Source organism: Sphaerodactylus townsendi, linkage group LG04 (genome assembly GCF_021028975.2).
Source record: "Sphaerodactylus townsendi isolate TG3544 linkage group LG04, MPM_Stown_v2.3, whole genome shotgun sequence".
Taxonomy (NCBI): domain Eukaryota; kingdom Metazoa; phylum Chordata; class Lepidosauria; order Squamata; family Sphaerodactylidae; genus Sphaerodactylus; species Sphaerodactylus townsendi.
In genome coordinates, this window is record NC_059428.1 from 70,302,772 (window position 1) to 70,316,274 (window position 13,503).

At 40.8% G+C, this 13,503-nt stretch overlaps 1 protein-coding gene across 3 annotated transcripts in view; it reads left to right on the forward strand.

Annotated features, from left to right (window-relative positions):
* UMODL1 (uromodulin like 1) overlaps positions 1–13,503 on the forward strand; it is a 62,716-nt gene that overhangs the window by 36,371 nt on the left and 12,842 nt on the right. For all 3 annotated transcript variants that reach the window (XM_048495385.1, XM_048495384.1, XM_048495386.1), the window contains 6 exons: positions 3,048–3,185; positions 3,690–4,301; positions 6,194–6,451; positions 6,842–6,954; positions 8,990–9,203; positions 10,633–10,770. In XM_048495385.1, the coding sequence (XP_048351342.1) occupies positions 3,048–3,185; positions 3,690–4,301; positions 6,194–6,451; positions 6,842–6,954; positions 8,990–9,203; positions 10,633–10,770 (1,473 nt within the window). The remainder of the gene's footprint in view (positions 1–3,047; positions 3,186–3,689; positions 4,302–6,193; positions 6,452–6,841; positions 6,955–8,989; positions 9,204–10,632; positions 10,771–13,503) is intronic.

Sequence of the window (13,503 nt, forward strand, 5' to 3'; positions counted from 1 at the left end):
TTCACAACTGTTTGCAAGTGAATTTTGCCATTCCGCACAGCTTCAAAGAGCACTGAAAGCAGTTTGAAAGTGCATTATTCTGCATGTGCGGAATGAGCCTCTGTTTCTGAGCCCTTCGGGCGGTTTATAAATAAATAAATAAATAAATAAATAAAATAAATAAATAAAATAAATAGAAAGGACGGGAAGAACCCTATGAAATCTCTCTAATATATACAATGCTTAAAAACTCACAACAAAGCCACAAAGACATTAAGGAGGCAGCATACAAAGTTGCACAAGTGGTTGCACGATATATGGATCTTATGTAGTCATATGTGAATCCATCTGTCCCCACACGCATCTGCCACTGTAATCTAAATATTTTTCCCCTCTGTGGCAAACCATAGAATGCCCAACTACCAAAACTTTGTGCCTCAAGTGCCACCACTCTCAGGCTTCTGCAGGTCTTTTTGTTTCTTCAAATTACTCCACCTTTTCTTACTGATTGCCTTTTATGCCTGTAACTGCCTCCCCAAACACCTGCATGATGCCATTCCTTCAAATTTATGTATTTATTTGTTTTATTTTAAAATATTTTTATGCTGCCTTTCCACCTGATCTGGGTTGACACACCAGCGAACATAAAAAAATTAAACATTTGAGGAATTCAGAATACAGTTAAAATAAAATAATTCAATTAAAACAAGCAGCACTAGAAGAATTGCCAGTCTCTCTTCAAAACACACCTTTATTTTTATTGTTGAAGGCTTTCACGGCTGGAATCAACCGGCTGTTGTGGGTTTTCCAGGCTGTGACTGTGATCTGATTGTTTTTGCTCTTAAAGTTTCACCCACATTTAGCCATTTAGCAGACAAAATGTTAAGAGCAAAAACTATCACACCACAGACACACAGCCTGGAAAACAGTTAGCATCTTTATTTATTCACTAGCAGTAAAGCCCATTGTACAATGGGCTCCGGAAAGCTGTTGGTGAAAACAATGCCTTCTGAGGAGGGCAACATCTCCTGCCTTTCTTCCCCCCTTGGCCCTGCTGGTTTCCCCTTCTTTGCAAAGCTGGGGGGAGGGTGCCTATGGAGATGGGAGGAATTGTCCCCATCTTCCCAGGAGCCCTGCTGCCACCTTTTGTAAAGCTGGGATCCTGACTTTGCAAAGGGAGGGGGAGCCAGTAGGGTACCTGTGAAAATGGGAGAGTTCTTTCTATCTCCATAGCACCCCCCCCCCCCACCGCACTATTAGCAAAGCTGGGGTCCTGGTTTTGCAAAAAAAGGGGGGGAGTCAGCAGGGTGCCTGTGAAGATGGGGAGAATTTCCTTCATCTCCATAGGCACCCCTGTGTTGTGTGTCCCACACCTCACATGCCAAGGCCCCCGGGCTTTGGGGTGGAGAGGGTGATCTTGCATGTGGGACAGAGCTAGATCTGTTTGCATGCAGGATTGTGCTGTCTCTCTCTCTCCTCACCTCCTGCTTTCCAATGGGAAGAGGGGGGCGGTGGCCAGGGGAAGGTTGGGGCGGTGGCGGACTGGTTGGAATGTGAGGGACACACTTCCAACCAATGGGTGTGCAGGACTCACTTTGGTTTGAAGTCCATTGGTTGGAAGTGAGTTGTTGACTCATGTTCCATCCTTAGTCAGTTATGTATTAGGATAAGCTACCCTTCCCCATCCATGGGCTGAGGGCTGCTTAGAACAATTCTAACATATCACAATAAAGATCCTCTGAAGATGCCAGCCACAGATGCAGGCGAAATGTCAGGAGAGAATGCTGCTAGAACATGGCCATACAGCCCGGAAACCACACAACACCCAAGTGATTCCGGCCGTGAAAGCCTTCGACAATACATATAACAATAAAATCAATCAACAGCATAAAATGCACTAACATAACCATATTACTGCACCTTACCTAATAGATGGAAATCAATTGGGAACGAACAGGTAAGCATAAAAGGACAAAATCAAATATTTGACAAGGAAAGAAGGGGCAGGGACAGGGGAGAGGGAGGTCAATCAAGTTGTCACTTGTTGCTGCCCTCAACCATAGGCCTGGCAGAACAGCTCTGTCTTACAGGCCCTGCGGAACTGAGGTCTTTAGCTCAAATCCTTGGTTCTCATCTGCTAATTCAGTTGGACTTTAACTAAATTTATTCCAGCAGAAGTTTAAACACCTGTAACTGGTATAAATTAAAGGGTAGCCAACCTCCAGCTGGGGCCTGGAGATCTGAAATTAAAACTAATTTTCAGACAACAAAAGGAAGAAATTATATGATCTCCTGATGTTTTCTGTAACACTAGGATGTAGGGTTGCCAGCTTCAACTTAGGAAATACCTGAGAATTGTGGGGGTGGAGTATGAAGAGGGCGGAGTTTGGTAGGGGGGAGGGTCATCAGTGGGGTATAATGCCATAGAGCCTACCTTCCAAAGCAGCCATTTCCTCTGTTGCCTGAAAATCAGTCGTATTAGCGGGAGATCACTAGCTACCATCTGGAGACTGGCAACCCTAGTAGGATGGCAATTTGAATTGAGGCTATGGCATTGGGAGAAGGTGAAGTTTCTGTGATAAAGGCCCCTTCCGCACATGCAAAATAATGCATTTTCAAACCACTTTCACAACTGTTTGCAAGTGAATTTTGCCATTCCGCACAGCTTCAAAGAGCACTGAAAGCAGTTTGAAAGTGCATTATTCTGCATGTGCGGAATGAGCCTCTGTTTCTGAGCCCTTCGGGCGGTTTATAAATAAATAAATAAATAAATAAATAAATAAATAAATAAATAAATAAATAAATAAATAAATGATCACATCAGTTGCTATCAGCCAAAAGGGAGAAAAAGACAGCACCTCGAGGCTAAGCTAGAGAGTCTGTCAGGGAAACCTTACTAGACTGGGATGGGAGTGATGATTACAAATCTGTTTCTCAGAGCTTCATGCACAATTGACGTCATGCTCCTTCACTGGTTGATTTTTAATGCTGAATAAAATGAGAGAAAATCTGACCTGTGTAGAGTTGAAAATTTGTTTTATTACATTTTGGGATTTTTTAATTTACAGACTGGGATGAATGTACACAAATGGCAGAAAATGACTGCTGTGTTTTTGCAGAATGTATCAATACAATAGGCTCATATATGTGCAGATGCAGAACAACAACAGATGTGAATCCCTCCCGACCTGGGAGGAACTGTGAAGGTAACAAGCAAACTTATATTTCAGTGGAGGGGACCTTTTTTGCCATGAACTCAAGGGGGTGGTTCCTTGTTCATATTTATTATTGATTTTTGTTTATTATTACATATAATTGATTCTTGTTGATACAATTGCATTTATTTACTTGCTTCATTTATAACCCACCTTTCTCCCCGTTGGGGACCCAACGTGCTTACGTCATTCTCCACTCCTCCATTTTATCCTCACAACAACCCTGTGAGGTGGTTAATCTGAAAGGGTGTTCCTGGCCCACAGTTATCCAGCAAGCTTTCATGGCAAAATTGGAGATTTGAACCCAGGTCTTCCAAATCCTAGTCTTACCCTCTAACCCCTACACCTCACTGGCTTCAATCAGTGCCCTGAGCCTTTGGGGGAGGGCAGTATATAAATATGATAAATAAATAACGATAACCGTGTATATGGTGGGGTATTAATCTAATACATTTTGCAACTTTTGTTTGTTGTATCCACAATGCTGTACTCCAGGTGAGATTGTAGATCCTGTTACAGAAAGAATACATGAATCTAAAGAACTGCCTGTGACAAGTGCTGGTTCTCTGTATAAGCAAGAAATATGGACTTCTAAACACCATGAGGCAGTGGCTTTGCCTATTGTACTACCATCAAGTGACACTCAAGAGTCAAACACATCTACAACAGACCAAATGGAACCAGCATCTCAGAGTGTCAGCACTTCTAGGTCTATCAGCAATAATAATACTCTGAGCTTCTCTGAAACACCACCTCAGGTTGCAGAACAGTGGGCCAGCATGACTATCCCAACTACTCAAGCTCAGCATGGGTCTTCTTTGTCAATATTTCCCACAGTATCAAACAGCACACCTTATGCTCATGAAAATGGGTCACTAGGAAAAGCAAACATGTCTGATCTCTTACCTGAAGGAATTACTTGGGAAGTTCCAACTTCAGCCCCGTATGTTACAGAACAGCCCATGCTTCTGAATCAGACAGTCCATGAGAAAATGGGAACAGGCAACATCTCCTCATCAGAGAACAAATCACACTCATTGTCAGCTTCTTCTGATGAGCAGTTACCATCTTCTACCACAGCTGCCTCCTCACCCACAAACTGCAATGGTGAGTATGATTTTATCTCAGAATTTTCTTATAAGCAACTCACCTAGCTAGTGTGGATAGAGAGGCACAGGGATTATGAAACATACAAATACAAAGGAACGGGTGTAAGCCAGAATATACTTAGTACCCATTCAAATCAACAGGATCTAAATGCGCTACTGAGGATTTAATCACAACTCTTTTTGTCCAATCATTCCTAGACTTATAAAGTGGCTATCCCCCATGCAGACATGATTTGACATCAAAATACATGGGCATCAAAATGGCTAAAGGGCAGCTCAAAGACAGGAGGGACTCACACACACTTTAAAAAAAGAGTCTTTCCTCCTACTGAGCATGACTGGACATGCCTGTTGTCTTTAATCTTCTGCTTCTGCTTCAAAGAACAAGACCCCCCCCCCCAAAAAAAAAAAAATGTTAGGAGCAAACTACACAGACCACAATGTGCATAGGTATTTTTTATGACTTTATTAGGGAAAAAGAAAAAGCTAATGGCTTGGCTCCATCAGTGTGTGAACAGAAATGTAAATGGAGTTAGCACAATTCTGCTTGTACAAGATCTTATGCAACATCTTCTAGTGCTTTCCATCCTACATCTTATACTGCCCCGAATTTTTTTTTCACGTGTGTTGTGCAAGAGGAAAATGGCTTGGAATAGGCTATGTCTAATGTTACCTATGACGCAAACATATGAGGAAATCTTCTGGTGGATCCAAGCCAGTATTGGTGTATGCACAGAACATATGTGTATACAACATATGGGCACACTGACAGTGTGGCAAGCCCCTTTACCCTCCTATCTATTTGTGGCAGGCTCAGATAGCCTCCTAACTACGCTGGGCAGGTTTTCCCACCTTTTCTTTGTCTGAGCTGTTTTGGTGATTCAGTTAGATGTTACAGCTAATGGAATCATGATAACTATGGATTATAACAGACTGGTACCTTTTCCTCACAGTACACGTACAGCCTTGACACTTTTAGCTACTCACTTCTCATAAATCTCCCTCCAGAGGCAATTTTAGCAGAATACTGATGCACCAGACTAGAAATCCACATGTATGTATAATTCCCATTCTAACTGTCTTAGGAATTCTTCGTCCAGAATATATATTCCCTTCCCTTTTATTTATGTTTACCTGTGGAAAATCTCACTAGTATTCCACCTTCAGCTTTGACCACTAAATAAAACTGTCAGGTCTCCTGTCTGTGTATTTGAACTCAAAATATTTCAAGACAGATCCACTCCCTGACTGAAATTCCCTCAGAGTAGATATTTAACACACACACAGTTAAAGGACTTGATGTTAACACACAGGAATCCAACATCCAAAAGCTTACAAACTTTTCATCTCAGAGAGATACCTCCTCCCCCTCTGAGCCAGCTGGCTGTTCCACCAATCAAAGTGCAGATCAGCTTACCAAGTTAGGGATCTTTCCCATTCCTAGGAAGTTTTTCCCCATTGTTTCAATGACTGAAATATTTTAAGACAAGGTGGGGGACCTTCAAAAAATCATGGGGAAGCAGCAAGTATGAGGAAATCTACCTCCCTCCCTGAACTAAGCTTTCTGTTTGTAGACTGTATATGTGCAAGATATGCAGACTTCTAATTTTATTTGTTAGGTTAGAAGTTCATGAAGTTCTTGACACTGAAAGTAGGTATGCTTATTAAATGTATTAATTTTGCCTGTAGCTGCCATATATTGTCTTCTATGGACATAATGTAACATTTGCTGGAGAGTTCTTTCTGGCATGCTTTTAATTTTCACTGGTCCATCGTTTAATTGTTTAATTCTGCAGGCATTCTATGAGAGTTAAAATTGTTGTGGCATGATCCTTTGGAAAAGCTATTCTTTGTTTTCCTCTTTTAAAAGGTCCTTTCTCTTCTTCTTAGTTCTTCTTCCAGTTGAAAGGATTTTTTTCCCCAATGTAACCAGTACTGGTTTTCACATTGTCTGGACTACAAATTATGTTCCAAATCCTTCTTTCCTATTTCTGCTGTTTGATGGAGAAAAACTTATCCAAGAGGTTAAGACCCAGAACTGCACCCTGATTGTTTCTGGACTGGAACCTGGGGTCCTGTATACTGTTAAAATCAAGGCAGAGGTTTGTGAAAAGAACAGTAAACCAGCATGGCAGACAATAAGGACAGGTAAATTTTTTGAAGCTCATTTTGTCCTATGCTATAAATGTCCAGGATGGGAAGGTCAGAATTGGACAAATGTTTAGAAACCCAGGCCCAGCTTTGGTGCTCAGCATGTCAGTGAATTTCCGAGCTTTTACTCAGAAAGGCAAGTAGAATGGAATATAAGCTGGGAAACTCACCAAATTTATATACATCATCTTCAGCTTTAAATTCGAACATCCGAATTCAAATAGCATGTATATATGACTGGACATAACTTTTTTCCCTCTGTTATTTGAATATTCTTTTAAATCCTGTTTTTCCCATTAGAGGATTTAGAGCAAGAGCTATTTATCTGAAAACTTTGACCTAATTGCAGTCTGACTTTCAATTAATGTTGTTTTTTCAACCCTGCAGCTGCCCAAAAATTTAGTGGAACTGTCAGGATAACAAATCTGAACTATAGTTCAGAGTTCACTAATTCAAGTAGTGAAGAGTACCAAAATTTTACACAGCTGTTTTTCACTGAGGTAAGTTAATTCAAAGATTCAGAGTTGCATGAAATGGACATGACCAAGATTTGAACAATTCCACGGAAAGTGTTTCCCTTATCTGAATTCCTTCAGAAGGGAAAACACTGAAAAATGGTATGAGCAAAGAGGCCATTTCTGCAGGAAAGGATAAAAAAACCCACATCAATTTCCCAGAGAGTGAGATCTTGTACCTTTAGGCATTTTTTCTTCAGGCAGCTCACAGCTCTTCTGCACACTTGACTTATCCTAATTTTTCTTGGAAGCTAATCTGCAAGCATTGGCATTGGGTTGGGCATGGTTCTTCTGCATGCTTGCTCTTCTTTGCATTTTCACAGTTGTAGAGTCTGTTTATTGGTAGAATCTGTTACTCCAGTCAACAAACAAGACTCAGGAAAGTTTCAAGAGCTTTATTAGAACTTCCCTTCGGGAAGTTGCAGATAAGGGGGAATGTTAAGTACTATTCACTAGTTCCATTTGGAAGAAAAACTTCCCACCCTCAGGTGATGATTATGGCTGGGCCAGCTGTGGCCTTGGTGTGGACGTGCGAGATGCCAGGCCGAGTATGGCACAGGCCTGACATAGAGCATTGTAATACTAGGCGTAGCTAATTCTCCAAATTTCTAGGTTTCACTTAAAAAGTAATTTATTCCATTCCCTCAGGGAGGTATAAGGAAAAAGGCGTATCTCTGTGAGGGAAAGGGCTAGACATGTCTTTTTTTAAAGACAGCTAGGAATTCACAGAACCTGCTAAGCCTACTGTTACAACAATCTAGTAGTATGTCAATATTGTAATGTTAATGCTGTTTTTAAAAAAAATAAATTGTGCATCTTCAGGGTGGAGGGATGAGAGGGAGTGGCTTGGCCGCCACAGTCCAGTCATCAAAACATAGACTGGAGGTGGGTGGCAGTGGGTGGGACAAACAGAAAAGTTACAGATGAGAAAAAAGCCAAATTCAGGGTACTCTTACTACGCACACACACACACAAACAGACACACATACCACCACCACCAACAACAACAACAACAACAACAACCTGCCTCCTCTCCTCAGCTGGAGATACCACCTTTTCCATGCCCTCAAGCATGACCAGATCTTTCAGCAGACCATCTCCCAACAGTTAGCTCCTGCTGATGAAAAGTCTACTGCCATTAAATAACATAAACATCTTTTTGTCAAGGGCCCTGACTTCCCATATGATGTCATTGCAGGCCAACCCATAGTGATAGTGTCAGAGCACTGTCAAACTGGTGTCTGATCAGAAAAATCTAGTTCACAAATAGATCCATTCTCAGTAATCAGACAGAAAATCTACAATGCTGTTTAATAGATGTTGTTGTATATTCAATGTGTGTAGTGTAATTTCAAATTTGGGGTTTAAACAGATGCATAACCTGTGGAAAGGGTGAATTCACATGTGCACAGTTATCAGCTGAAGTTTTGGAAATGTAAACTCAGAGAGCAGAAATATAACTTTTGTTTATCCTTGCATCTCTGTAAATATCATTTTTCAATACAAATTGATACATTCAACTGAGAATCATCAAGTGATGAGATGTAAAAGGGTGGGCATGCCTAGGTGAGGCAGTTTTTAAGCTCTTCATTTCAGTGTTCTGTTTCTACCTCTCTCTGATTTGGGTTTAATAAAAAAACTTTCCTACTCCAGCCATTTCATTGGATCTTTTCAAAAAGGATTGCAGATTATTGTCTTATTTGACTGATATAAACATTAGAAAGAACTTCCTGATGATAAGTCTGTTCGACAGTGGAATATGCTGCCTCAGAAGATGGTTGAATTTCATTCTTTGGAGGTTTTTAAACAGAGGCTGAATGGCCATCTATCGGAAGTGCTTTGATTGTGTGTTCCTGCATGGCAGGGGGTTGGACTGGATGACTCTTGTGGTCTCTTTCAACTATATGATTCTATGATTCCACTTTTTTCTGCATTGAATTGTTTACTCACTGAGAATCAAAAAGCAGAACTGAAAGTATCAGCAGTACACATGTTTACTTGCATTTTGCTTCAATAACAGGTCCGTAACCATCTGCCCCTTTATATTGTTCAACAAATGGATACTGGCACAATTAAATTGTTGATAACAAGTATTTCGAATGGAAGTATAGTGGTAAACTTTGATTTACTGGTAGCAACAGACATGGATGCAGACAATGTTTCTAGATCTTTTTTCGATGCTTTTCAACAGAGCCCCTGTTTTAAAATTGACAACAGCAGCTTATCCATACATGGTAAGTTATATTTGTTTGTTTGTTTAAACATTTATACCTTTCCTTTCCTTGTGGTTCAAGGTGGCTTACAATGGTAATTAAAATATTTTCAGTGAAAATCAAAGTAAAATAGCAAACACCAAATCTTCGCTGCTCCTCCCCATCTTAAAAGATGCCTGCCATTCATACCCATTCAAAAGCCCACGCAAACAAGCAGGTCTTGCAGCATCTCCTGAAGATCTCAAAGGAAGGGCCCCTTCACTTCTTCAGGGAGGCATGGTGGGTCCTGGCTGGGACCAGACGGACCCAGTAGAGGGATAACTAACCAATGGCTGCTTGACAACCATAATTGATACATAGGGTTATGCAGTGGTGGGATTCAGCAGGTTCACACCACTTCGGCAGAACCAGTTGTTAAAGTGGTACTTGTAAACAACCAGTTGTTAAATTATTTGAATCCTACCACCAGAACCAGTTGTTAAAGTATTTGAATCCCACTATTGGTTATATGGAAAGAGATAGTCCTTCAAATATGTGGGTGCCAGGTCATGAAGGGCTTGAAGGTCATAGCCAGTATTTTGAATTGTACTTGGAAACAGCTGGCATCCAATGCTGCTGTTGCAAAATGGGCAACATATGTTCCCAGCAGCTAACCCCTGACAACCTTCGGAACCAGCTGTAAGTCTCAGGTTTTTCAAGGACAGATCTGCATATAACATATTGCAGTAATCAAGCTATGATGTTACAGAAGCATGAACTAGGTCTCATTATATTACCTTCATTTCTCAAGCCCTGCAAAATGATAAGACTGTACTTCTGACTGGCATTTTGAAAGAAGGTCATCTATAACAGGGGTAGGGAACCTGCGGCTCTCCAGATGTTCAGGAACTACAATTCCCATCAGCCCCTACCAGCATGGCCAATTGGCCATGCTGGTGGCTTCGATAAAGCCAACAGATTCAGGCCCTTCTGGAAAACAATTCTGTCTAAGACGATAAATGAATGAGAGTTCAATTGAAAATTGAGAGAACTGGCAATTACTAACACTTATTTCACAGAATAAAACTTATGGTTAGCATTGTATGAAATCTTGCTAGAGGAATTGCTATGGGACAGCACTGAAACATGCAGAAGGGAGGTGTTTAATCCCTTCTGCCTGTTGAAAAGGCTTAAATTCTTGAGATTATGGCCCAGGACAAAGCTGGGAATAGCAAAGGGCCATGGAAGGTAAAGGTCATTCTTCCCTCCTAGAGCAATTTGCTTCCTAGGGTTTCTATTCTATAGTATACAACCAAATCACATGTAGGAAAACTTCTTGAAAGTACCAAATACCAGAAAAAGTACCAGTAATTGACAGTTCTCTCAAGAATAATAATTATGGATTCTCAGTAGTTGTCCTCTCTCTCTCTCTCTCTCTCTCTCTCTCTCTCTCTCTCTCTCTCTCTAACAGATTATGATGAGTGTGACAGAGAAGAAACAGATTGCTCTCCTAATGCATCTTGCAGTAACACTTATGGATCTTATGAATGCCACTGCAAAGAAGGATTTTCCAGTGTTAATACAGAGAGACCTGGGAGAAACTGTGAAGGCAATGTTGCAATATTTATTTATACTTCATTCCAGCTCTACTGTTCTTATATAACTAAAATCATTAGATAATGCTTAAATTAGGTGGGATCAAAGCACAGACTGCAGAGATCTGGTAATAGTTACATCTTTCACTTATAAAGTTTGAAGGCTGCATCCCAGGAGCACAGCTCTAGAGCTGTGACATGACCAGTCGTGGAACATTTCTCCAGTCTTTATAGTTATATGTCTGAATTTCTATACTCTGATCCACAGAAAAATGAAAGTAGGGTTGTATATTCACAAGAATTACTTAAATATCAGGATTTTACGCTAGAAGCATCTCGCAGATACATATAGTCCTGGGAAATGTAGTTCCAACACAGGCAGGCCTGTTCTCCAGCCTGCTCGAATTGCTAAAGTAAATGTGGGGGGATGCCGCGGGGGTGGGAATCATGCCTGCTCCCCCCCCACGCGACACCCCCCCACACACACTTACTTTAGCAACCCGAGCAGGCTGGAGAACAGGCCTGCATGTTCTGGTGGGAACTACATTTTCCAGGATCTCCCCGGGGGGGGCCCCGAAAAAGCCAGAGTGCGACCCGGGCGCATTGTGGCCCAGCTATGCCTCTGCAGAGTATACATAATTTAATTTTGCATGTGCATACTTCTGAGACTTTTGAAAAAATGCTGGGGTTTTTTTGAAGATGAGACATATTGTGAATACAGTATTCTGAAGGGGTTTGAATGGAAAGTATAAATCATTTGAACTCCTTTGTACGTGTGTGTTTTCATATACAAACACATGTTTAAATACTTTCAGTGGTGCTGTATTGTAGCAAATCAAGAAGAACATAGCAAGAGGATTTCTTTCAACGGAGCTCACAATTCAACATGATTTAATTTTAATGCACTTCTTGTTTAATATTTCTTGCGATCTGAGCTCTTTTGAAAATCTCCAATGAAATCTATGAATGTTGTGAAGCTATAGCCTTACTGAAGTGTCATTGAAAAAGAAACTCGTTTTGAGATAAATATGCTTCAGAAATAATTTAACCTAGACTGAGCTGAAAGAGTAGTCCATTTCTCAAACAACTTTGAAAAATTCCTTCTCTGCTGTTTGGTTTCAACAGGGATTAACAATACCCACCTCTTATAGGAGATATTGCCCTCACTATATTGTCTTAGTGACATTAGCAAATAATCAACTCTGATTGGCTATATTAACATATTTTACTTACCATATGATTCACAATCTGTTGAGATGTGGCTGATCCAAGAATCATTACCTTCACTTTCAGTTAGCTTTGTTTGCATTCAATGATGTCACAACATAATCAGATCTGATTGGTTAAACAGTGGTGGGATTCAAATAATTTAACAACCGGTTCCAGTGGTGGGATTTAAATAATTTAACAACCGGTTCTGCTGAAGTGATGTGAACCTGCTGAGTCCCACCACTGGTTATATAATTCCATGACATTCCATACACTCACCTGGATCCCAGAGAACATTTCCACATGTGCAACAATCCTTTAGCACAAGTGGAAGTACCAAAATTATTCTTTACTTGTATTCAGTGAAAGTAATCTGTATACCTACTGGTTTTTTCATTGTGTAGAAGAAATAGCATGAGGCAGCTCTTCTAAAACAATTTCATAAACAAATAAAATTATCCAATGCATCTATTCCAATTTCCATTCATCCATATACAAATAGTTATGTTGTTAAAAATTATAATGGTCCTATGTATTCATTCATTCATCCGTTCATTAACTACCGGTAATTAAATTTCTATATCGCCCATCCCATTGCAAGCTCGGGTTGGTTTACATTACAACATAATGTAATGCAATATAAACCAGTATAAGATATTAAAACAGTTTTACTTTATACTAGTTTACAGAAAACCTAACACAAGGTGGTGACGTAGTTTACACATTTACTTAAAAATAACATCAACATCACTTTCCCCAAGCAGTGAATTGGGTTTGGGTGGAAAGCACATCAATCTAAGTCAATCAACAGCCACCAATAGTATCTCACCTATAATAAGGAGAAAATAAAATAAATAAACTAACTAATATAAAATAACAAAATGGAGTGAAGTGAAGGCAAGGCCCAAAGATGGTAAGATTTGCTGCCGCAACCATATGCCTGGTAGAACAGCTCTGTCTTGCAGGCCCTGTGGAATTGTAACAAGTCCCACAGGGCCCTGGTTTCACTTGACAAAGCATTCCACCATGCCGAAGCCAGGGCCAAAAAAGCCCTGGCCCTGGCCGAGGCAAGCCAAATCTCCTCTGGGCCAGGGACCACAAACAAATTCTCGTTTGCTGATCGTAAAGTGCATCAAGGGACATAGTGGAAGAGACAGTCCTGCATATATGCTAGTCCCAGACCTTTAGGGTTTTATATGTGAGTACCCAAACCTTTAACTTAATCTGGTACTCCCCCTGGAGCCAGTGGAGCTGGTGGAGCACTAATGTAATGTGCTCCTACCATGAAGATCCCGGAAGGACCCTCACTGCTGCATTCTGGACCAGCTGAGGTTCCAGAGCAAGCCCAAGGGAAGCCTTGCATAAAGCGAGTAACAATAATCCAGTTTAGAGGTGACTGTGGCATGGATCACTGTGGCTAGGTCAGTATGAGGAAGGTAGGGGGCCAGTTGTTTCTCCTGGTGTAGATGGTAAAATATCATGTACGTGGTGTGATTCACCTGAGACACCATTGATGGAGAGGCAACCAGGATCACACC